Below are 27,721 nucleotides of genomic sequence, written 5' to 3' on the forward strand. Positions count from 1 at the left end.
GGTGCAAGGATCTTGTAACTTGACAGCTTTAAGACTAGTGTGCTTCAAATGCCAGAGTTTCTGAGCCAACATTTTGGTTGCTAAGCAAGAGCATTGTTAAGTGAATTTCACCACATTTTACAAGTTGGCCACGCCCATCCAATCACTTGTCTGCAAGCCACTCCTACCCAGTCACATGGCTGGCAAGCCACTCCCACAAAGCAGGCCACACTTACAGAAGAGGTTCTAAAAAAATTTGAAGCCCACCACTGACCCAGATGGACATTTCTTCCAGCAGTGTTAAACTCCTATTTCCTCTTTGCTTTTCTTAAAGCAAATGGGAAGTATTTCAGTGACTCATTCAACCTCTTAAGGACTGGCTGTATTGTTTCAAAATGGTTGACACTGGTAGTCCTCGACCTACAGCTGTGATGGAGCCTGCCCGTTATAGTCATATGTTGGAAGGGTCATAAAACAGGGCCAATCAGGTGACTGACTCAATTCTATTATCTTTCTTGCAGCAGTCATTAATCAAGCAGTGTGGTCATTAAGCAACCCAATGGATTGCTATGGGTTTGCTAAAAGCAGTTCATATTTAACATTTGGCATTTCAACTCCTCTTGTTGAAATCAGAGCAATTGGGAGCAAATAGGATTTAAAGCCTGACATGCAATGACCGGAAGCTCTGATAACAGCATGGAGATATCATACAACGGTATTTCACATTTAAAATCGGACCCTGATCTCATACAGTGGTGTTTGGAGATTTTTCTTATACTCCACACCTTCCAAACTCCTGCAGATTTCCATTCTGTCTGACCAGTTTTTGAACCTCTACCTGAATTAAAGCACAGAAGGTCAACTGGAGGCTCAAAATGAACTGCAATTAATATGCAGAGGGCACCCATTCCCTCTCTCCCCCATCCCATTTCCAGTTATTTCTCCCACAGAGACAGGAACTTCTGAATTAGTCTAGAGGTGACTTGAAACTGAACGAAAACCTAATCCAGAGAAGATGGTGTACACAGAGGTATCACTGCTCAGATTTATATTTAGTTCTAAGCAGAAGTGGTATTCAGCCGGCTCAGACCGGTTCCCCCGAACCAGTAGCAGAAATCATGGATGGGCGATTTGCCCGTGGCTCTATGCCATCCTATTTAAGCACGTTTTTGAGGCCGGGCGAATGCATGGAAGGCACGCACACAAGCAAAGCGCATACGCGAAAGGCCAGGGACATTCTTGGAAGGGGCGTGCGAGCGGCTAACCCAGTGGTGGGATTCAGCCAGTTAGCACCAGTTCGGGAGAACCGGTTGTTAACTTTCTGAGCAGTTTGGTGAACTGGTTGTCGGAAGAAATCATTAGGGCAGAGAACCAGTTGTTAAATTATTTGAATCCCACACACCGGTAATAAAACGTGAAACCCACCGCTGGTTCTATGACGTTTACCCTTCTCCGAGTGGCCAATTCCACAATCAGGGAATTTACTGAATCTGAATTAATTGGGAAGTTTGAGTTTTCAGTGATTGAAAAGAAGAGTTTTTAGGAAGTGAACCTGCTACATCAAATGCCATCAAGTCAGAGGAGGTCTCTTTCTTTGTCACCTCATTTACCACAAGCGCTGTCAGATTTAGTTTCTTACAAAGAAGCACGCACTGCTTTACCACTTGTCAAGGAAAGCCCTCCAGGACATGGAATATTAAAGAATCTCTCCTACTTTCCGAGACATTTGGCTTAGAATGCTGGCCTTTTTATGAACTCCAAGAATAGGCTTCTGAACCTGAGATGGCCTTTTCCAACTCAGTGCTAGATAATGCTACACAACGATACAAGGAGAGACTGCTGAAATGATTCAGAAAAGTTGACTGCATCCTTACATCGGCACCTCTGTCTCCTTCTTCACCTTTCTTACCAGGTTCACCCTAAAAAAAGAAAAAGCGGACAGAAATTGATATCAGACTGGCAACAGTGTCTTTCCAGTAGTAAAGGAGGGACAGAACCGTGCTATGAGCTACGATTCAAGATCTTAGTCTCCTTCCACATTCCCCAATGTCGTCTCTCCCTGAAGTGCTGGACTTCCAACTCTCAATTCTCATCAGCTCTTCCTCCAATACTGGCTGGAGAAAGCTACTCTATGTTCTCCAAGGAAACCCTTAAGTAGTGTAGGAAGTTAGCAGCCACCTCTCTCCCAGAGAAATGCAGTATTTTAGGAAATATTAAAAAGGCAGAATATTATATTTCCCTGAATGAGAAAAGGAGAGACATGTTTTTAAAGACAAAGCAGCTCCCTGCAACTTTCTGCCCTCCCACCCCCCACTTTTGTCAATGGGCCATTAAGGCCTGAGCCAGTCTATTCTACATAGCAAAGGTAGGATTAGCCCTCTGCCCATCTCACCACATGGCACCTGGGAAGATTACATCACCCAGCAAAGGCTCAAGCAAGCCTGGGACACCAAGCCTACAGAGTTAGCTAAGACCTCCGCCCCCTGGGAGTCTGACAGCCAATGGGATACATTTCTTACACAGGAACAGGAAACAGAGAGGTGAGGCCCAATAGAGGGTATAAAACTCAGGCTCTCTCAGCATCTCTGCCCTTTTTCTGCTCAGGAGCTCAAGCCATGTGATACTGTCCACCATTAAACCATCTTTCCAAACAGCCTCCGTGTTTCCAGTGTCTTTTTCCCCACTTGGAACTGAACCCAGATGGACACTGCTTCCAACAGTAGCTTAGTCAATGCTATTGGTTGTTGAATCAAATAGGGGTTACAAACCTAATGGGTAGAGTCATGAAACCAAGCAAGCCATGATAGGGCTTGCCAATAACATTTAGGAGGCTCCCTCTAGAGCCAACAGTGGTTGCGGTCAGCTGCTTCAGCACAGGTACACCTGGCTTATTGAAACACCACTCCAGGGACAAGCGTGGGGTCTGAAATCCATTAACAATATGCATCGGCTTTGATCTCTTCCTGAAATACGCTATCCATTAGTGGTGTGCTTTAAAATTATCTCCTGGCCCACCCAAGAAGCAGCTCTCCACAAACAAAAGCATTGGATTGAAAACAGAGGGCTGGCTTGACTGTCCTTGAAAAACTCCGAATGCGAAGGACGGAAAGAGATTTTGCCAGTGAAGAAAGAGGCAGAAAGTTAATATAGGGGGAGAAGTTATTAGTTTTTTAACAAAATGGAAGAATCCACTTTTACATGGTCTTTCTGTGCCGTTTCTCTAATCTAAGGTCTTTGGGATGGATTTAAGCTGGAAATCCCAAAATTGCAGCCACTACAAATCTGAGTAAAGTGAAAGAGGAAAAAAATAAGTATAGATTTTGTTTTCTTTTTCGTTCCTTCAAATCAGCGTTGGTTACAAGCAGTCCTTGACTTAAGTCTGTTGTCTTAGTAACCATTTGAAGTTACAACAGTCCCCCTCAAAAGATACTTATGACCCCCGATTCAAAGTTTCAATAGTGGTGGCATAAGTATGCAGAGGAGCTGGACAAAGGAACAGATTTGGCCAACTGGATTGGGCAGGGATGGCTGGCAGGTTTCATGGCAGTCAGGAAGATCATGCCCAGGAATGGGCAGTGCAAGAGGCTGTGAGGGGTTGCTGATCAGTGAGAGCGGCCCATCCCCCCCCCCCCCCCGGCAATCCTGGGAGAAGAAGGCAATATAAGAGACCCAGACAGTATAGGGGAATTGGGGATGGGGATAGAACTGGAAAGCAAAAGAGAGGACTGAGAACAAATCATACAGGAGACTGAGATGATGACTGACATGGAGGGAAGAAATCAGCAGGAAAAGGAAAGGGAAAGGAAAGAACAGAGGGGGCCGGGCAGAAGAAAAGTGGATAAGAGAAGTGGCAAACAAAATAACATGACAGAAAGTAAAATGGGATTAGAGAATGAAATCTACTGCTACGAGAAACAATGTAGGGCAGTGGTTCCCAAACTTGGCAACTTTAAGACTTGTGGACTTCTGGGAGTTGAAGTCCACAAGTCTTAAAGTTGCCAAGTTTGGGAACCACTGATGTAGGGCAATGAAGACTATCAGGTGATCCAGAAAGTGAAGGATGGGACAATAGAGGACCCTGACAAGTGGTTAATGGACAGTGAGGGGATGATGGGGATTTAGATTAGTGTCCCAGGGAGGAGGCCATTTTGGAGGCCAAGTCTAGACCGTTGGCCTGAGGCTACAACCAGTCATTAAATACAAGCCACAGGGTCTAAATAGGAGGCGTTGGGCAATTGTTATTGGTCCTTCAAGAGGGTCTTGATGATGGGGATGGGACTGAAATGAAGCCACAAAGGAACAGAAGTTACACAATCTGTGTGTAATAAATTAGCCTCAAAAAGATGCTGGCATGGATGATAGGAAAGAGGTTAGCACATCTGATCTGAGAGAACCTAAGGGATGGCTGGGACTCCTGGTGCCCCAGTTAATATGAGTAGCGAGTGAATAAAGTCAAAGGAAAAATAATGGATGGAATAAAAGTGAAGAGATGAGACCAGGGGTGGGTTCCAACCCGTTACTACCAGTTTGGTAGTAAAAAAATTTGTTCCGCGCGCATGCGCATTTTCATTTAAAACGATCTGTGCATGCACACAACATTAAAAAACAAATAAAAATTACATTTTTTAATAAAGATTGTTCTGCGCATGTGCAGAACAGAAAATCACGATGGCATCGCCAATCATAGAACCGGTAGTGTCACATATCCGCCAGAGTTACTAACTACTCGGCCGAACCAGATCGAATAGATAGGAACCCACCTCTGGATGAGACCCTTCTGTTTCTGGAACCAGAAGAGTGCCGACACCAAGAGGTTTGGCAGAGTGGTTAGATCAGATACACACCAGATGGATAGAGTGGGAATGGAAGGATGTGTGAATGGAAGAGCGATGAATGTGAGCTGGGAGGGGAGGATGGCCTTTGGGACTCCTGCAGCTAATAGGGGAAGCAAGGAAGAACTAAGAGGGGGTAGTGTGGAGGGTGAACGTTGATGTAATAATGGGCTGGAGATAAGAGCTGGGCAGGCTATTAGAGGAGAAGAGTAACAGGCAGTTTGATACTCATCTCTCTCCCAGCTCAGCAACCTCAGCCCAGTGCCTAAGTGGCCGGATTGTGGCTTGCTTCAGCCTCAAGATGTTGCCAGTTCTATGTAGAAGAATAATGGTCATGTTTATGACATGGCATGTATTAAGAAGACTTGACGGGTGAAGAGGTAATGTACTCCTCCTTGAAACCTACCCACTGAGTGTTTGTGAAGTAAGGAAGCAAAGACTGCCTGGGACAAATTGGTTTTGAACAAGGGTACAGCAGGGGTGTCAAATTCAAGATCCGTGTGGTGCTTAGATCTTTCCTGCAGGGCTGCCCTGGAAACAGTGAAAGACTGGCCTGTGGTACCTCTGCCAGCAAAAATGGGAGATCGGGAGGGCTGTGCACGGTCCTCCCGGCAGTGGTGGGTTCCTACCAGTTTGGACCGGTTCGGCTGAATTGGTAGTGGTTTGGCAGCCAGGGTCACTGGAACCAGCAGTGACCCAGGCCTGCCACACCCCCAAACCAGTTCTCCTGGCAGTGCCATAGGTAGCACCATCTTGTTTTTTGCTTCTGCACATGCGCAGAGCAAATTGCACATTGAAGTTTATTGCACTGTGCATGTGTGTGCAGTATGCATCAAGCGCACCACGTGCATGGCGCAGCCATGAGTGAACCACATGCGGCCTCCCGGAGCTCCGTTTTTGCTGGCAGAGGGCTGCAGGAGGCCATCACAGCCAAAAATGGATCCTCGATGATTGACGTTGAGCTGGCCATGCCCACCCTGGCTCCCCGAGGTGAAACACAACCCTGATGTGGCCCTCAATGAAATCAACTTTGACGCCCTGCTATAAGAGGGTGCTAGCCTGTTTCTGACCTTGGGCAGTGGGATAAATGAAGAACCCTGTCTTGTTCATCTTGTTGTTACGATCCAGTCCTTATTTGATCCCCTGGAGCTTATTACAGGGATCTGCAAATTTGGCAAATTTAAGGCTTGTGGAATCCAACTCTCAGAGTTCCTCAGCCTGCATTTTGGGAGTTGGAAGTCCTCAAGTCTTAAAGTTGCCACGTTTGGAGATCCCTGGTTTATTGGCTATGGTGTAGTCTCAGCGGGAGGGGGATGCTGTAGAACCTCAACCTTTATGCCTTGGGTGAAATTAAGCCGAAAACATACACGAACACACACAAATAAATCACTTACAGGAAAACCCTTAATGCCTCTTTCACCAGTCTGCCCCGCTGGCCCCTGTCAGAAGTAAAATCAATTAATGGGAAAGTCCAGCTGCTAGGTTAGTAGCTAAAGCAATTTGTTTCTTTGTTTGTTTACATGAGAAGGGGATAGATCAGAGAAGGGATAGATGAGCATCAGGATGTAGAATCGACAACAACATTAAATGAAACTGATTAAATGTAGTGTTTTGATACCAGATAGCCGAAATACCTTTTAGAAGAAGAAATAACTAAGGTTTGGGGAACAAATTCTGTGATCCTTTTGCTTCTTTGTATTATTGTTATGTTTTTTTAAACTATGAGTTACCATACCTCAGGGCAGTTTTCAATAAAAACTTCAAACAGTTAGTAAAACTTCTAAATTTACAATTGAGCATTAAAATCCAACGAAAATTCAAAGTCTGCTCAAAACATGTGTTTATAAGGCTTTTTAAAATGCCAGCAATGTTGATTTCAAGATCAGAAGAGGCAATGCAGTTCAGACACTAAGGGAACTATAACTGGTGATCCTTGGGAAATGTTATTTTTATTAGTTTTTTATCTCAGCACTTTTAACATATTTTTACATAAACTTCAAGACAGCAAATAAAATATTCCTGCCTTCTATTTTCTCTATAAGAACATTGTAAAGTGGATTGGGCTGAGAGAGAGTGACTGGCCCAAAGTCCCCCAGTTTGCTTTCATGCCTAAGGGAGAATGATGGTCTTCTGGTTTCAAACCAGCACCCTAATCACTAAAATTGATGTAGTAGAATGTACAGTACTTAGTCCTTGGGCCTAACGTACATTGGTTTTAATATACATTGTATTTTGTTCTGAAATGTATGGGGATTCATATATTTCAATGGCATTGGCTATTTTTCTGCATTGGCTGTTTTTCCACATTGACCTATGGAAGAAGAACAGAATTTCTTCTGTTCGAAATCTTCTTTTGAGCAGCCCCTGATTGTTAAATTAATTTTCTTAGTTTCCTTTCATAAGAGCTTATGAAAGTTCTGAAGCTACTCCAGGGGTGAAATCCACTTATCTTTGCTACTGATTCGGTAGCAATGTGAGTGCGCACCTCCACGCATGCGCAGGACCTTCTGCGCATGCACAGAGCATCATAATGACATCTGGGTGGGTGGGCGGAGCCTTCTACTGAGCACACCAGCAAAGGTAAGCAAACAGTGTGGGGGGGTGAATCCGCAGTGCCACGCAATTTAGATTAGCTAGAAAGCAGGAAATCCTGCTTTGTAGCTAATAAAAATCGGGCATCAAAGCTGATCGTTGGAAAAACCAGTTCACCCAATCCGGTAGCATTTTTTTTTTTACTACCGGTTCAGACGAACCGCTGGCATCTTTACTATTGGTTCAGGCAAACCACTCCAAACAGGTAGCATTTCACCCCTGAGCTACTCCCTGTTTGGTCAATCAGTAGAGATCTACTGGATTGAAGAACAGAACAGTGAAAGAGAAAGAGAGAATAATTTAAGGGCCCACCTACTTGGAGAACAGCTTTTTTCCTCGTGAATTTCCTCATGAAGTGCCATTTTTCATCTAAGGCCCTTCTCCTGATATCGTAATCATCTCAGATATACCAAACTATATCTGCCATTAAGTGTATTATAGGACCAAATGATATTTGACAATACATATACCACCATGTTTTCTTACATTGTGCTATAATGCAGATTCAAAGAGGAAATGGTGATTTGGTATGCATGGACGTATTTGCCTCATACCAATTGGTAAGTCCTTACAGAAGTGTAGCTTTTTCTGGGCTTTTGCTACATCAGTAATGATGCATTTGATTTAATGTGGTGTCAATAAGTACAGTGCACACTTTGGTCTATGGATGGACAATTTATGCCTGATTGCTTCTTCCCTTCTGAATCTGGATTGATGCTTTCCCTCAGTATTTAACACTCTTTTAAAATTTACATTTTAGCTGTTGGATACAGATAGTTCTTGACTTATGACCAGCTGCTTAGCAACCATTCAAAGTTCTGATGGATATACATGGGGGTACTTACACTTGGTTTCAAAGTTCCAACGGTCAACCCCCACGTAGTCACATGACCGCACTTTAGGAGCTTGGCAACTGGGTTACATTTACTGCCATTTGCAGCATCCCATGTTGTTGTGGCCCAGCAGGAGCCGTTGGAGCTGCAAACAGACTCCAACAGCGAGGGGCCCTATGAATCGGCTCTGGAAGATGTGGAGGACTGTGGACAGGGTTCCAACTCTGAGCAGGGATCAGAGAGGCTGGTTGGCCACGAGGGGGCACCTGAGGCATGGAGCAGCAGTGAAAGCCAAAGGGAGTGTGCTCCTGACATCAGGCCTTGGAGCAGTGGAGAGGAGACAAGGGAGGTGGTCCTGGACTCCCGGCAACGGCGGGCAGATTGACGTAGAGAACAACTACGCAGATACAGAAGATAATCGGACCCAGGTGGTTGTAATTAGGTTCCTCTCAAGATAGTATGTAAGGAGGGACTTTGGGAGGAGTCTGGTTGCAGGATTCAACTTAATTATCAACTATGGAGAAGCTGTTATCTGTATCTGTCGGAGTCTGGGTTGCTGCCAAGGTTCTTTATCTGTTCGCTAGTGTTTGGGCTTTCAGCCACAAAGATTTATGTTCCCTGCTAATAAAGTATTGTGGCATTCCAGCTAAGCTTGTCTTGGCATTTGTTACTGGATGGAGGAGGGGGTCAGAACACATGTAGAGGTGGGTTTCTGCCAGTTCACCCCAGATCAGACGAACCGGTAGTGGCAGTGGTGGGAGGCTCTGCCCACCTGCCCTTCGTGCAAGCACGCAGAAGCAAACTGGTAGTAAAATAAATTGAAACCCACCACTGATCCCAAGTTCACGTGACCATGTTTTATGATGGTTTAACCAAAAGCCAGTATTTACTTTCTGTTTTTAGCCTATAGAAAACCATGAGTTTGCCCTGGTGGTGTAGGGGTTAAATGCAATATTGCAGGCAAACTCTGTCCACAGCATGGAGTTCAATCCTAACGGGGCTCAAGGTTGACTCAGCCTTCCATCCTTTCAAGGTCAGTAAAATGAGGAGTCAGGTTGTTGGGGGCAGTATGCAAATAATGCTTTTACATTGTACTTCTGTTTTTGTTGCTTCCCTCTGGAAGGAGATTTCGAAGCATTTCTAGCAGGACCACCAGATTCTGTAACAACTTTTTCCCCTATGCCATCTGCCTGGTAAACTCGCAAGATTCGTTTCTCTCGCCATGTACATGTACACAACCGAACTAGACTGTGTTGTTTCTCCGTGTCATACAATATATGTGGTATATGCATACTTTTGTATTTATTTATTTAGTCGTGTTTATTTAGTGCATAGAGGATGTGGAGACCCTTTGAGAGTTGCATACAACAATTTCATTTTAATGTATGCCGATTAGTGTGCATTCAAAGTGACAACAAAGTTATTCCAAGTCTAAATCGCTCAGAGACTCCTGTAAAGGAGGTGTGGGGTGGTATATAAGCCTAAAATTTTATTGCTATTGCTATGAGTTCACTTAACAACCATTGCAAAAAAGGTCATAAAATCGGGTCAGTCATACTGCTGACCCGATTTATGTCTGTTGCGTCTTACGAAAGTGATGGGCAGGATCCATTACGGTTATAACTCAAGGACTACCTGCAGGCAGGGGAATTAAGGACAGTTCCCCTTGCATTACAGGTAACAACAATGAGAATGTTGAGATGTGAGTTGCGGTGTTGACATTGTATAGTTACCAAATAGCAAGCCATATCCAAGCCTATGATGTACTCCAGCACTGTGTGGAATTAGTCAGCCCAATATCACAATTGCATCATGTAACACGAAGGTTCCTTCAGGAAATATCTTTGATCCCAGCAAGACTTCCTCCTCACTCTTTTAATTAAAAGATGGAAAGCTGGCTCTTTGCAAGATCAACAATAGCCTCCCACTTAATCCTTATTTCTTCATATGAGTCCCACTTGAATTTTTAGGAAATGGAAACAAAGACAAATTACAGCCTTCTGATTCACTCAGGGGTAAATCTAGTTTCCCGTATCTTTTAACAGGTCAGTCGGGATAGAATTTTGAAGAAAGGGTAGAACAAAGTTTCTCAACTTTAATAACTTTCAGACGTGTGGACTTCAACTCCCAGAATTCCTCACACTGGTATCTCTGCTGGGGAATCCTAAGAGTTGAAAAATCCACACATCTTAACGTTGCCAACATGGAGAGACAATGGTGTAGATGAAGGAACTCTTAAGTGAGCAAGCAAGCCAAATAATCACTATGTGAGGATGCCTAAAACATGCTTCCAAAATTCCAATTATGTCCATTGACTCATCATGCATATCATCAAGTTCATCATGCATATTTTTAATGCGTAAAAGGGATCTGCTGAACCACACCGGTGATCTGGCATAAATCTAAAAATTGACTTACCCTTTCGCCCCGATCACCTTTTGGGCCCTTCAGCCCAGGCTGTCCAGGAGAACCAGGAGTGCCCTGATGGAAAGCAATGGCATTAGAACTGTGTTTGTCAACCTGGGCTATTTTAAGATGTGTGGACTTCAACTCCCAGGATTCCCCAGCCTGCATGAATTCTGGGAGCTGAAGTCCATACATCTTAAAACAGCCCAGACTGAGAAATGCTGCATTAAAAGTTACAGTGGCTTATGAAAAACTGTAATCTCTGATGGCTCCTTCAGCAATAATTACGTCTTATGTTTTATACTTATCAATAGTCACTGGTTGAATTCACTACTATAATATAAACAATACAAGATGTTATTGTAATGTCATATTAATACATAGCGCTGGATCTTTTCATAGGCAGAAAATATAGCCTTTTGCAAAACAGATAGATCACACACTTATCTTGCCTTGGTTTTACCATGCCCTGCAAGCATTATTGCACCTACCGATGACATCCATGTTACAAATGCTGGTTTTACACAGTATGTGATGCTTTTCTCTAGCCTATCTTTAGGCCAAATAACTAGCAATATTTCAGCTGAAAAAGTTCTGGTAGTTCTCACCTTAAAACCATTTGTTCAGGGAGTGAAATTACAGCTAGTCCTTGATTTACAACAGTTCATTTAGTGACTGTTCAACAGCACTGAAAAACAGTTATGATCTTTGCAGCATCCACATGATCATGTGATCAAAATTCAGATGCTTGACAACTGGTTCATATTTATGACTGTTGCCGTTTCCCGGGATCATGTCATCACCTTTTACGACCTTCTAACGAAGCAGTCAATGGGTTAGCCGGATTCACTTAACAACCGGGTTACTAACTGCAGTGATTCACTTAACAACTGAGGCAAGAAAGGTTATAAAATAGGGCAAAACTCACTTAACGAGTTTCTCACTTAGCAACAGAAATTTTGGGCTCAATTGTGGTCGTAAATCGAGGAATACCTGTACAATGGTGCTGAATGAAAGGACGAATGACCTGTACTCTTAAGTTACAGTCATTGCAGAACTCCTACAATCACGTGGTGAAAATCCATGCACTTAGCAACCCACTGCCCTTACGACTGACCATAGGGACAGTCAGCAATCTTTCACCTCCATCCTCCCTTGAAGAATCCCAGAGGCCTTGGGTCTCCTCCCTGTCTCAACACAGCTTGCTCCGCTGACCTCCTTTGAAGGTTGCCTTTCCAAGAGAGAAAGTCAATGCAATGTATGACCTTGCTACAGAGGCCACCTCATGCCATTCCAGAAGCCGCTGCTAGAAGCAGCTGTAATTCTCACAATCTCTCAGAAAGACATGATTTCTGGATTGAACACCCAAGAAGCAGATATAGACAGAGATAAAGATTTAAGAGAAGAATCTGGAAGGCAAGTAAAAAAAAAAAAAAGCATAGCAACTAAAGTATTGAAGCAGGCAAGAGATGATGGATAGATTTTTTTTATCGCTGTTTTGATTTGCTTTTCCACTTCCCTCTCTTTCCTCTTAGAGCATAACAATTAAAGGTATTGGAGCAGGCAAGAGACGATGGATGGATGATTTCTCTTTTTTGTTGTTGTTCTGATTTGCTTCTCCTTTTCTCTCTCTCTCTCTCTTTGCTTATCACTTTTTCTTTAGGTAGGTGACATGATTAGAAGTTAGATAGGAAAGAGAAGAAAAGTCTTTTAATAAAGGATGACACGATTAAAAGCTGGAATAAGTGATAGAAATAAGAGAAGGGGAAATATTAGTCTATACGCTTTTATATAATAAAATGAAAGTAATAAGAGAAAATGTGGAACAACTGAACAATGAGAGATTGCAACCTAATATAAACGCGTATTATTATTAGAAATACATGTTGATTGAATGTAATAAGATTCTACCACAAAACCGCGGACGACAAAATCGCGGACGACGAAAGCGCGTCTGTGACGTCATCACAACGCGACAAAAAAGATCGAAAAATGTAAAAATAAAGCGAAAACCTTACCCTAACCCCCCCAAACCTAACCCTATACCTAACCCTAAACCTAACCCTTAACCTAACCCTAAACCTAACCCTAACCCTAACCCTTAACGTAACGAAAAACCTAACGCTAACCCTTAACCTAACGCTAAACGTAACGCTAATGCTCTAACCCTAACCCTAACCCTAACCCTTAATCTAACCCTAACCCTTAATCTAACCCTTACCTTTATGTGAATCGGCTTGCTGTAATTTAATTTTTATTGCAATTTTTTGATCTTTTTCGTCGCGTTGTGATGACGTCACATACGCGATTTCGTCGACCGCACTTTTGTGGAACGCGGTTTTGACGGGTCACGTGTAATAATTATGATTAACTTTATTAGTTTTATTTGTATTAGACTGTATGACACCCAGGTGCCACACTGTTCAAGCATTGATTTGATACAAACAACAAAAAACCTGGGGGGAAAAGAAAGACATGACTTTTCAAATCACTCCCTTTGGAAAATTACACTCTTCTGAGATTGCCCTTATGATGCCCACTTTCAGAATGGCACAAGGTGGCCTCTGTAGGAAGGCCCACATTGCACATTGCCTGGGTACTCTTTCGGAAAGATTGGCCACAACGGAATCAGTTATGGTCATAGGTTGAGTACTCCCTGTAACTATGTGGGTTGTACCAGAAATTAATGACTCCTAAGTTGTACATAATTTAAAACATTAAACTATCATGTGCCTGGTACAGAAAGGCAGAATCAGAGAGATCAAGCTATTATGACCTTGCCTCTTAAAAAAAAAAAAGAAAACAAATATGAATAGTATATATTTTTAAGCTTGCTTTAGTTTGACCTGAAAAGGTCAACAAGTGGGTGAAAATGGTTTGCCTACCTGTACTCCAGGTGCTCCCATTGGCCCTGGTGCTCCCTTGGGGCCTGAAGATCCAGGTGGTCCTGGTGGAAAAAAAAAATGTATTAATGTATTTTAAGGATTTGCATATTACTTAAAGCACACCTGTATTCTGATGCAAATACCAATGCTGAATTAAAAGTTGAAAGATTCCAGGCTTTCTTCAAGCCAATAATATCCTGATATGGTTGGATTACAAATTCTCTCATTCCCAACTGCCCTGTGTCTTCAATGATTTAATTAACCTCTTTTGTCTAATATATCTGGAGGCATCACTCTGAAGAAAACTATGGAGCATCATCTAGGGTTCATCTATCTGTTCCTTTTTGTTGGAGGAGAAATGCAGAGGATCCTGATCCGGAAATTGTGAATGTTGGTTTTGTTTTTAATACTTGAGAGACCGCCTACTGCCAATTACCTCCACGCGACCTATTAGATCTCATCGATTAGGCCTCCTCCGAGTTCCATCTGCTGGTCAATGCCGACTGGCAACCACGCGGAAGAGAGCCTTCTCGGTGGTAGCTCCGACCCTATGGAACGATCTCCCCGTGGAGATTCGTACCCTCACCACCCTCCAGACCTTCCGCACAGCCCTCAGAATCTGGCTATCCCGTCAGGCCTGGGGCTAAGATTGTAACCCGCCCGAATGGTATGAATGTTGTGTTTTTAATTATGTATTGTCTTATATGTTAAAAGTCTGTTTTCCCCCCTTTCCTTTTTGGATTGTGAGCCGCCCTGAGTCCCCCCAGGGAAAAGGGCAGCATATAAATAAACCTTCTAAATCTAAATCTAAATCTAAATCTAAATCTAAATATGTTGTCTTTGTCTCGTTCCCCCCCTTTCCCTTGTCTTTTGTGAGCCGCCCGGAGTCCTCCGGGAGTGGGTGGCATACAAGACAAATAAATAAATAAATAAATAAATACATAAAATAAATCCCAAAAAATGGTCTTTGGGTCTCAATAAAAACAGCATAGGGAGAAGGATAGACAATGATCTTGGTGTACTATCTTTCTATTATAAGGATGTGTTTTGCCATTGTTGGTGCTTTCTTTCAGCTTCCACCACAGAGTCATCATAAGCTTTAAATTTCACCCAACACTTCTGGACTATCCATTTATGGCTGATATGCAAGTCTGGAAAAATCCAAATGTTGGACAACCAAAGACAATTGTTGCTTGTTTGCAACTAGGACAAAGATAGAAAAAGGCTTACTTTGATAGGCTGTTCCTACCCATCAAGGAACTGGATTCGTCTTTGAGGGTCAGAATTTCAGGTTAATATTCCAATGCTATTTCTCACTTGATATTTACATTTAATAACATCTGGCATTCCATAATCGTCTGAGCAGTTGAGAACAAATAGGATTTAGAGCCTGACATGCCAAGTTTGGAAGCTTGCAACAATTCAGAGATGCCATACAATGGTATTTGAATGTTGAATGTTTGAATGTTTATTTTATTTATATGCTGCCCTTTTCCCCCGAAGGGGACTCAGGGCGGCTCACAACTCAAACCAGGGAAGGGGGATACAAACAAAAAATTAAAACGACACAAAACAATACATAATTTAAAACACACGACAGTCATACCATTCGAGATGGGGGCAACAATTCTTTAGCCCCAGGCCTGTCGGAATAGCCAGGTTTTAAGGGCTTTGCGGAAGGCCTGGAGGGTGGTGAGGGTTCGAATCTCCACGGGGAGTTCGTTCCAGAGGGTCGGAGCAGCCACAGAGAAGGCTCTCCTCCAGGTGGTCGCTGGCCGGCGGATGGAATTCGGAGGAGGCCTAATCTGTGGGATCTAATCGGTCTAGTGGAGGTAATTGGCAGCAGGCGGTCTCTCAAGTACCCAGGTCCAATACCATGAAGGGCTTTATAAGTGACGACTAGCGCCTTGAAGCGTATCCGGAGACCAATAGGCAGCCAGTGCAGCTCGCGGAGGATAGGTGTTACGTTATGTTATTTCACATTTAAAGATCAGACCCTGTACTCATATAGTGGGGTTTGGCAATTTCACTCTAGAAAACCCATTTATGGCTGATGTGCGGGACTGGAGAAATGTAAATGATGGATAACCAACCCTCAAACTTTTAATTTCACTCATTTGAAGAAAAAAAACCATCTTGAAAAGTTAATTTATTTCTGCCATTCTGGAACAAGTTTTGGCAAGATGTAATAGGGCAGCCGGATTCATTTTACTTTATTTGTTTTAAGTAAAAACACGTGGTAAGTAAGTAAGGTCCTCTGATTTAGATAGGGTTAAGGAGGGGGGGAGGTTGTCTTTTGGTATTGTCCATGGGGTTTTCATGTCCATAAAGAAGGCTGAGCGCCAAAGAATGGAGGCCTTTGAACTATGGTGCTGGAGAAGACTCCTGCGAGTCCCTTGGACTGCAAGGCGATCAAACCGGTCAGTCCTAGAGGAGATCAACCCTGACTGCTCTTTAGAAGGCCAGATCCTGAAGATGAAACTCAAATACTTTGGCCACCTAAGGAGAAGGAAGGACTCCCTGGAGAAGAGCCTCATGCTGGGAAGGATTGTGGACAAAAGAAGAAGGGGACAACAGAGAATGAGGTGGCTGGATGGAGTCACCGAAGCAGTCAGTGAGAGCTTAAATGGACTTAAATGGGGGTGGTAGAGGACAGGAAGGCCTGGAAGAACATAGTCCATGTCGTCACTGTTGTATATGTTTGTGTGTTGTGAGGGATAGACGCAGGAGCCATGGATCAGAGAGTAAGATGTTTATTAGTAGGTGACAAGCGATTCAGAAATCCGTTACAACTGTCCGGTATTTATACCCTCAGGTCACCAACTGTCATTAGAACCTCCAATCACAGGCTGTGCTTCGCCCGACCAATTAGAACGCAGCACAGGCTGCTGCTGGTTTATAACAGTCACGATGGGACGGACACGACTTCGCGGCTAACTACAACAACAAAATGAGATTTACTGGGAAATCTAAAGGGATTACAGGGGCTAGGGGTAGTATTAAACCTGAACAAACGTTTACGCCTCCCATTTGTTTTGATTTATGCCTGAAAAACATCAGGAAACTGCTTGTGATTTCTTTGCAATTTTCTGCTGAAATTCGAGTGGTTTAGGTTGCCTGCACACCTTCCTTGCTTTTAGCAAGCCATGCCAAGAACTGAAACCTAAGTGTTTCTGCAAGCAAAGCAGGTGCTCTCTCCTTGAACTGGTGACAGATCTAGACTCCACACCTACATAACTTGCCAGGCATAATTTTGGATCCAGCTTCCAAATCTCTGCCCTAGAGAATTCTTGTGACTCCAGACAGGCTAGAACTTCCCGCCGTCTCTTTCCTAACAAGTGTTGAGTTCTTCCTGGCATGCAGGCAGCTCACTGCTTGGCAGAAGGAGAAGACTCATTTGGACTGATCTGCTTGTTAATGCTGCATCGTTAAAGGATTGCCTTCAAATGGCTTCACCCTACCTGGAAAAAAAAAGTGTGTGTGGGGGGGGGGGGGAGGAGTGATATAATTTCTTCCAGACGCCAACTATTAATTACATTTGCCGATCTATGGGGAGAGGGAGGGACCGGCGTGGGCTCCTTCCAAACTTAGCCTTAATTGTTTCAGTTGAAACCCCCAAGAGCTCCAGACGCTCAACAGGGCAATTGAATCTGCCTCCATAATTAATGCAACCCTCATATATCAAAGTCTGGGATGAAATGAGCTGAAGGCTCAACGCAGGAATGCGGTAATAAGAGAAAGGACGTCTTGTCATCCTGATGGGAGGTCACTTTTGAGTGCCTCTGCCATAGACAAATCACTTAAGACAATTTCTTTTCTTTAAAAAAAAAACAGAAAGAAAGAAAGAAAGAAAGAAAGAAAGAAAGAAAGAAAGAAAGAAAGAAAGAAAGAGAAAGAAAGAGAAAGAAAGAAAGAAAGAAAGAGAGAGAGAAAGAAAGAGAAAGAAAGAAAGAAAGGAAGGAAGGAAGGAAGAAAGAAAGAAAGAAAGAAAGAAAGAAAGAAAGAAAGAAAGAAAGAAAGAAAGAAAGAAAGAAAGAAAGAAAGAAAGAAAGGAACATTACAATTAGAAGTCCAGGCCAGTCTAATGGAAGGAAGAGCTTTTTAACTACCGTGATTTCATTCCTGATTGTTGGGTGGACTGAAAAGATTCCTGTTCATCTGTGGCTCTATGATTTCCCCCTCCTTTTTTTTTTTTTTAATTGAGGGCTGGGCATCTTTTGGGTAGCCGGACACAGTTCACAATTGTTAGCGTTTAGTGCAGAAGTGGTATTCAGCAGGTTCTGGCAAGTTCTGGAGAACCGGTAGCGGAAAATTTGAGTTTGAGTTTGGAGAACCAGCAAATACCACCTCCGACTGCCCCCGCCGCCATCTATTATCTGCCTCCTGAGTCCCAGCTGATCGGGAGGGGAGGGGGATTTTGCAGTAACCTTCCCCTGCCACGCCCACCAAGCCATGCCCACAGAACTGGTAGCAAAAAAAATTGAATCCCACCACTGGTTTAGTGGGAGTAATAGTTTCAGTATTTGGGTAAGAGGGCAAAGGGCGTTTTTTAAAAAAAAGTTAAATCAGGACAACTGGACAAAAGTATATAAAGTTGCCCTGATTTAACTTTCTTTAAAAAAATACTTTTGGCCTGGGTGATTTAGCATTCTTTGAGACAGGGCAAAGGGTGTGATTGGAACTGCAGTCTTTAGGAAATTGGGAATTTTTCTTTGCTATATGTAAAGCAATCCTGGGCAATCTGTAGCAGACCCATTTTTGTAGGCATCTGCCCCTCAAAGATGATGCTATTGAAATTTGGCACATTACTTTGGCATTTTATTGTTTTGTGCTTCTTTTTCTTTAAAAAAAAACTAAATAAAGACCTCAAATAGGTTGTTTAAGCTTTTGGCAGGCTTAAAGCATAGGCTTTGTACAAGAATCCCTCCAAACTGATAAAAGAAAGCCCTCTTTTCTCCTCCCCCTCCCCCCACCCATCAACCTCTCAAAGGAAATTGCAGACAAAATTTATTCACCCTTATTATTGTAAAACCGGGAGAAGGGATGTTCTGTGCAGTACATTCACAGTGCATGGGCACACTTGTAAAATTGCTATCATAGGAGTAGGAATGGCTGGGCTCTGCAAGCAATCCCAGCAAATCATTAACCTTCATCTCTATTCTGTAGGCTTTCTCTTACACCCCTGTGGGGCAATCATATCACAGGTAGTCCTTAATTCACAACCACAATTGTGATCAGAGTTTATATTGCTAAGCAAGGCAGTTGTTAAATGAATCATTCCGATTTTATGATTTCTTCCTCCTGTTAAGTGAATCAAGATATTAAGGTTAATCTGGCTTCTCCCATTGATTTTGGTTGTTGGAAACCTCCTGGGAGGGTCACAAATGGTGACCCTGGGATGTTGTAACCATTGTAAATACACGGTAAGTGCGAAGCTTCCGAATTTTGATCATGTGGCCATGGAAATGCTGTGAAAGTCGTAAGTGCAAGGACCAGACATAAATCACTTTTTCAATGCTGTTGTAACTTCAAACAGTCACTAAACAAATAGTTGTAAGTCAAAGACTAGCTGTATATCGAAGAACACACTTGTGTTAAGAGGCCAGTGGATGAAACATTGCTGCAAGCTAGCTTCCTATTTCATACTATTCGTTTAAAAAAAACATTTTAAAAAAATATCTGGAGGGACAGAAAACTTGGTCAGCATCTGAGTTCATACTGGTGAACATGGATGCCATATTATTTATTCCTTGAATGAATCTGATTTTAGGTTTTCATAGGATTCTCACCTCAAAATATTTTAATTTCTAATACAGTAAACAATGTTAGATACAACCCACATAAAGCAAAGCTCTTTGGAGGCTCCTCAATCACTGTTAGGAATATAAAAGGATCCCAAGACTGAAAGGTTTGGAAACTACTTCCAAGGGTGTGGAAAGATGGCAGATTAATAAATCTGAAAAGTTGCTTAAAATGCTTCATCGTCTCAGTTTTGCTCTTCTTGGCGATGGCGACAGTTGTCAAGCTTTTGAGGTAGGCCAGGTCAGGAAACCAACAAGTTTGACTGGAACTCAAGACAGGCTATAGCAGGGGTGTCAAACTCGATTTCATTGAGGGGCGCATCAGGGTTGTGTTTGATCTTTGGGGGCTAGAGTGGGTGTGGCCAGCTTGTCATCACTTATGTTGTGAGTGCCTGTGGAGGCCCAAACGCTCTGCCAGTGAAAATGGGTTCCTGAGCTCCGTTTTCAGCTGCAATGGCCTGCTGCAACACCTTGGCCACATACAGCCCTTTTGAGCTCCATTTTTGCTGGCAGAGGCACTGCGGGCCAGTCCTTTGCTGTTTCCAGGGTGGCCCCACGGGCCAGATCTAAGCACCCCATGGGCTGGATCCAGCTCTCGGGCCTTCAGTTCGACACCCCTGGGCTATAGAAATGGTATCTTACAAAGCTGTGTTTTCCCTTCCTTTCTTCTTATAGTTAAGGTAGAGTTAGTTGGATTTTTTTTCTAACCCTTTCTTCATTTCCTGGGCTTAAAATGTACTTTATTTTTAACTGCTAGTGCATGCTTTCTTCAGGATCATCTCTGTGGCTCTCCCCAGTGGTGAGCACAGCAACTGCTTATGGTATGAACAGTTCTTAGCGCAAGTTTCGATTCACTTTGATTCTTTAAACCAGAATCGGTCGATCTCTGCATTTTTGAGGTGTGTGGACTCCAACTCCCAGAATCCTCCCCAACCACACATCTTAAAGTTGCTGAGGTGAGAATTGAAGTCCATGCATCTTAAAGTGTCAGAGTTTGTTGCAAAAATCAAATCCAGAAAGTGCACACACAGATAACTTATGCAGCAGGGTTCATTAACTTCTTTATACACATAATAACACATGAATAAATGTACAATACCAACAGCAGATTCTTCCAACGTGTAAGAGAGAGAGAGACACAGGCAGGCTAGAGATTGGTTTCTGTTCAGAGTTTAATACAGACAAAGACAACCTCCTCTATACAGGGCAGTTAAGCTAAACCTAAGCCACACCCAGGCACCTAGTTGTCTCCAGCAAATAATGTTTCAGTTTCTAAACAGTCCTCATTGGCTGACTTAGTTGTTATGCCTATTCATTGGCTGACCTTGTTGCCATGCCCTATTCTAGTCAGTCCCCAATGGCTGACCTGTTGCTACATCCTATTCCAGTTCATGAATATTCTGACATAAAGCTGCTGAGGTTGACACACATTGCTCTAAAACAGGGGTATCTCCAACCTTGGCAACTTTAAGACTTGTGGACTTCAACTCAGCTGGCTGAGGAATTCTGGGAGTTGAAGTCCACAAGTCTTAAAGTTGCGGAGGTTGGAGATACCCCATATGTCTACTTCATCTGTAACGGAGGCCCTATATTGGTTTGTGTGTATCTGAATTTTTGAGAACACGTGCAGAACTCATATGGCTTCTGAAATGGGGAGGCTTTATAGTTGCCATTGGATGGGGAATTAGTTACAGTTTACCAATTCACCAGAAGGAGATTTGAGAGTCCCTCCAGCTCCCACTTCTCTACTGGGTTGGATGCTTCCTTTCTCTTCTTAACTTTGCCTCTTTTGTGAAACAAAGCTCCAAGGTGCAGCTGCCATATTCTAATCACCCAAGAACACTTACGTAGTCTTGTTGAGTCCCAGAAACACTCTTGAAAACAAAGAGGATTGTTCAAGCTGCCACTTCGCTTGCTTCCCATTTATTTTTCCAAATGGAATACAGATGGAAAGATCGAGGGTTGGATGTTTTTTAAAAAAAACAACGTTAAGTGTGTCAAGCGAACAGGTTTCAAGAAGTGATTATCTTGGAGCGTTTCAAGCACAGTTATTGCTTTGTTCTTCTGTTTCTATCAATCCATCTGTCTTACCTGGCAGCCCTATGGGTCCCGGTGCCCCACGAGGTCCTGGCAAACCAGCCAATATAGTATCAATGACGGTAGATGCTAACTGTGGCTCTCCATCTGTATTAGCAAGAAAAAAGAGGCAAGACGTCATTGCACTTGTTAAATTATGAAATGCCTGTTACTGTATTTTGTGCCATCTGGTGATTTCCCTTTGCAGGCAAATAGAAAGGCAGAATTGGACAGTCCTTTAGTCCCATTCCCTTTCGGGCCACGTTTTATAGTACAGTACAAGATGCAGCCGCAGCATCGCGACTGTTTGCTGTCTAGCCTCCAAGGAGAGGAAGCCCTGTACATCTTCAGACAGTTATTTGCATTGTCGATCATCTCTTACCATTAGAGTAAGAATTTCTCCTAACGTTGAGCCAAAATCTGTTCCCTGTAATTTGCCTTTAATTGCTTCTAGCCCTACCCTCTGGTGAAACAAAAAAACAAGTCTGAACAATACCGGAATAATTACTAGCATGCTTCTTTTCCATTTTTTCCATTCGTTCACTGTCCTGCAAATTCACCCCATCTTCATTCTGCTCTTTCTGAATTCTGGCTTAAAAAAAAGAACACCCAACGTTCCTTTCCAAAATTAGTCCAGGTAGGCAATTGTCCCTTTGACCCATCTGCAGCTTTTCTCTATCCTTTTGTTATGGCTCTGCTGGTATCCGTTAATAAAAGATTTCAAAACAGTGGTTTTCCTGCAATCCTATGTGATGGTACCAGCGGTGGGTTCCTGCCAGTTCTAACCTCTTCTATAGAAGAGGTTCCACAAATCTACAGTGCCGTTTAGAACCGGTTCCAGCTCCCTCCCCCCGCCCATCCGCACATCATCAAGATGAAGAGTGAGAGGAGGAATTCTGGGACTTGAAGTCCACAAGTCTTAAAGCTGTCAAGTTTGAACACGCTTGGAGGTTTTTTTTTCTAAAGGGTTAGGGGTGCAAGGGTCTTGTAACTTGACAGATTTAAGACTTGCATGCTTCAAATGCCAGAGTTTCTGAGCCAACATTTTGGTCACTAAGCAAGAGCGTTATTAAGTGAGTTTCACCACATTTTACAAGCTGGTCACACCCACCCAGTCACATGACCAGCAAGCCAGTCCCACAAAGCAGGCCACACCTACAGAAGAGGTTCTAAAAATTTTGGAAACCCACCACTGGATGGTACCAAAGTTTTGTTTTAATGCAGTATCCAAGTAATACACTCCACAACCGTGTTTTACCATAATATTGAACTGACTCACACTTTTGTACTATCATGTTTAAGACTGCTGGTTTCTACAGTATGAAAGTGTAAAACGGGCCCATATTTTTTTTTTAAAAAAGAAATAAATAAAAAGAACCTTACTGTTGGAGGGTGTTCCAGTTTTCATTTTAATACAGGCAGTCCTTGCTTAATGACTTAGAAACTGTTTGAAGTTAAGACAGACTCCTCCCCAGAGCTATTTATTTATCAAAGTTGTGATAGCTGCACACGGACACACCGGTAGTCACATGGTTGCATTTTGGGCGGTTGACAACTGGCTTGGATTTATAGCCATTTGCAGTATTTCATGGTCACATGACTGCAATTTTTAGCAGATTTTGCTGATTTCCTATTTCCAGCAAAAAGCAGCCACTTGGGGAAAATGGGCTTGCCAGGAAAAAAAATAATAGTTGTAAAATTGGATGCATGCAGTGATCTTACAACCATAACTTATGAACATAATTCTGGGCTCAATTACAGCTGTAAGTGGAGGACTATCTGTAAAGTGTATGTGTCTATGTGCCAATAAATTCTGAAAGAGCCCCCAATCTCGCTATTCTCCCTTGTTCTTCTGAATATCTTCCTCTTGTCTTGGACCTTCTGGTTTATTTATAATATATCGGTAAGGAAACTAAGAATGACTGGAAGAGGGACAGTCATATCCAAAAGCAAACATGCTGGAAACAGGAGTATTACCTTGGGGTTTTCCCTTATTTATCGCTCCCTTTTAAAAGCAACCATGAACATTCAGAGAAAATGTTGATCTTTTCCACCTCTCCCCTTTCCATGAATGAAATCTTCAATAGTGTTGGGAAAAGAGCATAAGGAGAGAGATAAGCTAAAAGTCAACTGCAGACAATAAAATAATGAAATGGGAATGTGAAGAGAAGCAGGAATATAGACTGAGGATCAAAGAGAAGAATTTATAGGGCCTGAAGTGCAAAGTAAAACGAAGGGCAGGGCCATGAGATGCGTACTGAGATGGTCAGGCCATATACCAGGGGTTTCAAACTCGATTCCATTGAGGGCCACATCAGGGTTGTGTTTGACCTTGGGGGGGGGTGGCCAACTCAATGTCACTTGTGTGGTGACCCGAGCGCTCTGCCAGCGAGAACAGGCTCCCACGCTCCATTTCGGCTGCGATGACCTGCTACAACTCACTGGCAGCGAAAATGGAGCTTGGGAGTGCTGCCCGCAGCTCTTGCGAGCTCCATTTTCCAACTGTGATGGCCTCCAGCAACCCTGTGCCAGTGAAAACGTAACACAGGAGTGCTGCATGCAGCCACCCCGAGCTCCATTTTCTCTGGCAGAGGCGCAGCGGCCAGTCCTTCGCTGTTTCCAGGGCAGCCCCATGGGCCAGATCTAAGCACCCCGCGGTCCGGATCCAGCTCCCGGGCCTTGAGTTTGACACCTCTGCCGTAGGCAGTCCAGCAATTCCTAAATTCAACTTTCCCAACTCGGTGTCCCTTCAGATGCATTTGAACAACAATTCCCACGATTCTGCCAGCCTTTGGGCACACTGACTTAAACCAGGAGTCAACAGCATCTTCAAAAAGCACACGGTATTGTGCTTCTTCTAATTTTAAAAAATTGAAAAGGCCAAACTCTTACAAGGTCTCATGTCTGAATAGAGACTTTTCAAGATTTGGTTTATCAGGTGAAAAGTGGATACTGCAGCATTATTATTGTCATCACCAAGATCATTACATCATGGTCCTTGACTGCCACCTAGTGGCTGCTGCAAAACCAACTTCTCCTTCCTGTTCCTAAATACGGTAATAAAAGAGGAATGTACCAATACTGATGGGAACATACCAGGGATGAAATGCTACCAGATTGGACCGGTCTGCCTGAACTGGTAGTAAAAATGCACTGGTTTGCCTGAACAGGTAGTAAAAAAAAATACTACCGGTTCAGGCAAACCGGTATTTCTGACGATCAGCTGTGACACGCAATTTATTTAGAACAGCGATGGTGAATCTTTTTTGGCTCGCGTGCCATAAGTGGGGGGAATGCAGGAGGATCGTGCATGGGCGTGCTGCACCCATAATGCAACATGTGATACCCGCCCCCAGTGCGCATGCGTGCATGAGAGGAGCGACCCCCCCCATTTTTTGCATGCTTTTTTCGCCCTCCCCAGGCTCCAGAGGCTTTATAGGAGCTTGGGGAGAGTAAAAACAGTCTCGCCCCCCCCCCCCCCCAGGAGGCCGTCTGGAGGCTTCAGGGACCTTCAGGAGGCTCTCTGAAGTCTCCAGAGAGCTTAAACCAACCCTACAAGCAAACCAGAAGTCTATTCCTGAACTTCCTATTTGCCCATGCACGCTGGTCAGCTGATAAATGGCTCTGCGTGCCACCTGTGGCACGCATGCCATAAGTTCGCCATCCCGGAGCTAGAATGTCAGATTTCCTGGTTTCTAGCTAATTTAAATTGCTCATCACAGCTTCACAGAAATTGAAGGTCCTGCGCATACGTGGAGATGCACACTTACATCGCTCAAACCGGTAGTGAAGGTAAGTTGATTTCACCCCTGGCACAAATCAATTTCAACATTTTATTTATTGAGGATTACGAAGTAGAATAGAACAGGTCAACAATTGCAAATAAAAAGAAGAATACTGCAAAGTATTGAAGCCAACCAAAGAGCAAGTTAAACTATTTCAATTATTAAAAATAACATTTCCCCTTTTTTTCTCTCAACAGTGCAAAGAAGTGGTGATTTAAGCCGAAGAACTATAAAATCCTGTAAAGGGATGTGGTTTGAACTGATTTGAGGTTGGTACGCTACCAGTTACAGCTGTCATCAAAAAGCTGCCCAAGATAGCTTAAAGGTCCTTTTCGCTAGATTGGACGCCCTTGAATTCCCTTACAGTGGAAACCTTTCACAACAGTGGCTCAGAAAGATGGGAGCTGGGTCTCAATACACCTGGAACTCTCCAGGTGAAAGGAGAAAGCAAAAACCAGCTTCATGCAGAAAACCCCTAAAAAGCAGATTGATCCAGGGTTAGGAAGATAGAAAAACTATTGATGTTTTTTGACGTCTAGAAAAGATTCTTGGGAATACCATGGACAGCCAAGAAAAAAAAAATCAAATGAATCCAGAGTGCTAATTTGAGATACAAATCAAAGGCTCAAATCATCATACCTTATGCAAATATCTGTTGGAAGAAATGTCCTTCTGGGGTTCAGTTCCAAGTGGGAAAAAAGACACTGGAAACATGGAGGCCACTTTGAAAGATGGTTTTAATGGTGGACAGGACCACATGGTTTGAGGTCCTGGGGAAAAAGGTGATCACATGCTTCAAGATGTTGGGTGAAGAAGAAAAAGGGGCAGAGATGCTGAAAGTCCCTAGTTTTATGCCCTCTTTGGGCTTTGAAATTGAGCTTGTATTCTGATTGACTGTCAGACTCCCATAGGGCCATGCAGAGGCAACTCTGTAGGCTGTGTTTTGAGTCCAAGTTTGGTTGAGCATTGCGTCTTCCCAGGTGCCCTTTGGTGAGATCGATAGAAGGTTAATCCTACCTTTGTTATGTAGAATAGACTGGCTCAGGCCTTTAATGGCTCATTGACAAAGGTGGGGGTGGCTGAGCTTCTGCCTCTCTTGAGTTTCTACTTCTCTTTTTAGGAGAAATATTCTGCCTTTTTAATATTTCCTAAAATATTTCATATCTCTAGGAGGGGGGTGAGTTTTCACTTCCAATATATCTATTCCATTGAGAAGTCCACAATAGTGGAAAAGGGGAAGGAAGAGGAGAACAAGACAACCAATAGCAAAATATTAAGATTCAGTTATAGTGGCAATGGATGCCCTATTGGAAAATCTAGAAGACTAGGATAGGAACATCATAGGGAGAAAAAATCTATCCAGTGTGGTTGATAAGAACCAACATCAACTTGATAATAATCATCAAAGCACATAATCATAGTCATCAGGGGTTTGCCATTAGCAGTAGCCTTTTCCCTATTACCTAGATTCTGCTTCCCTCTGCTGTTAGTAACCAGGAACTGCAGCTTAAAGTTTTGCAAAGGGTTCTGTAAAGCATTCTGCTTCCCAAAAGTTGACTTCACTCTTCTGAGAAGAGTTAATCTGGAAATTGATTAAGGTAACAACTAAGGACTAACTTTGCATACAAAAGGCCATAAAGCTGGAGTGGCCAAGCAGATCTGGTGAGAAATCCACAAGCAGCAGGACCAAAAGCTATACATGAAATACATCTGAATACTTGAAAGGACCTAACATAGGAGATGGAAATCTTTTCTCCAAACTGTTCCAAAATACAGTTCACAGAATAATGAATTTAATTTGCAGGAAGACAGATTCCAGTTAAATATAAAACTTCCTTACACTAAGGGCAGCTTGAAACCAAAACCAATTGCCCAGAGAGATGGTAAGTTATATTTCAGGATTTATATTACTTTATATTTTCAAGGAGCGTGCGCGCCAGAGGTAGGTTCCTACCAGTTCGCACCTATTCGGTAGAACCGGTTCGTCAAATCTACCGAACCAATTAGAAGAGGTTCCACCAGTAGACCCGGAAAGCAGGCCACACCTACAGAAGAGGTTCCAAATTTTTTTGAAACCTACCACTGGTCCTTGGATATGATTATTCTACACTATCATGCTCATATTTATAAAACTCAGTGCCTCTGTGAAAGGTAAGGATGACTACTGCATTTGTGATGCAATCAGAACATTTCGTGTTGTAGTTGTTTTAACGCAAACCAAAGATGCCTTTAAAAAAAACAAGTTTACATCATATTCTTATGCATGCCAGTGCTGTGTGTGAGGTAATTTAAGGTGGTTCTGACAAGTGTCGTCGGCATCTTCATATCCGGTCACATGGGCGGCAAGCCACTCCCATCCGGTCACATGGGTGGCAAGCCACTCCCACAAAGGAGGCCACACCCAGAGAGTAGGTTCGAACAATTTTTGAAACCCACCACTGGTGCGCGCAGCAAACCAGTGCCAACCAGTACAGGAACCCACCCCTGACTGCATCCAGTTTTGGTCACCACACTATAAAAAGATGTTCAGAC

General features: G+C 43.2%; 1 protein-coding gene across 4 annotated transcripts in view; it reads right to left on the reverse strand.

Moving 5' to 3' along the window:
• COL26A1 (collagen type XXVI alpha 1 chain) overlaps positions 1 to 27,721 on the reverse strand; it is a 211,159-nt gene that overhangs the window by 6,195 nt on the left and 177,243 nt on the right. For 3 of the 4 annotated variants that reach the window (XM_087717243.1, XM_087717244.1, XM_087717245.1), the window contains exons 8-12: positions 21,420 to 21,512; positions 13,528 to 13,589; positions 10,655 to 10,717; positions 6,206 to 6,250; positions 1,854 to 1,898 (exon numbers count right to left, since the gene is read on the reverse strand). In XM_087717243.1, coding sequence (XP_087573369.1) covers positions 1,854 to 1,898; positions 6,206 to 6,250; positions 10,655 to 10,717; positions 13,528 to 13,589; positions 21,420 to 21,512 — 308 coding nt within the window. The remainder of the gene's footprint in view (positions 1 to 1,853; positions 1,899 to 6,205; positions 6,251 to 10,654; positions 10,718 to 13,527; positions 13,590 to 21,419; positions 21,513 to 27,721) is intronic. The other variant, XM_087717247.1, reaches the window with a different exon arrangement.

The sequence above is a fragment of the Thamnophis sirtalis genome, unplaced genomic scaffold (genome assembly GCF_051295495.1).
Source record: "Thamnophis sirtalis isolate CommonGarterSnake01/CBP01778 unplaced genomic scaffold, rThaSir2_p1.2 scaffold_6, whole genome shotgun sequence".
NCBI classification, from domain to species: Eukaryota; Metazoa; Chordata; class Lepidosauria; order Squamata; family Natricidae; genus Thamnophis; species Thamnophis sirtalis.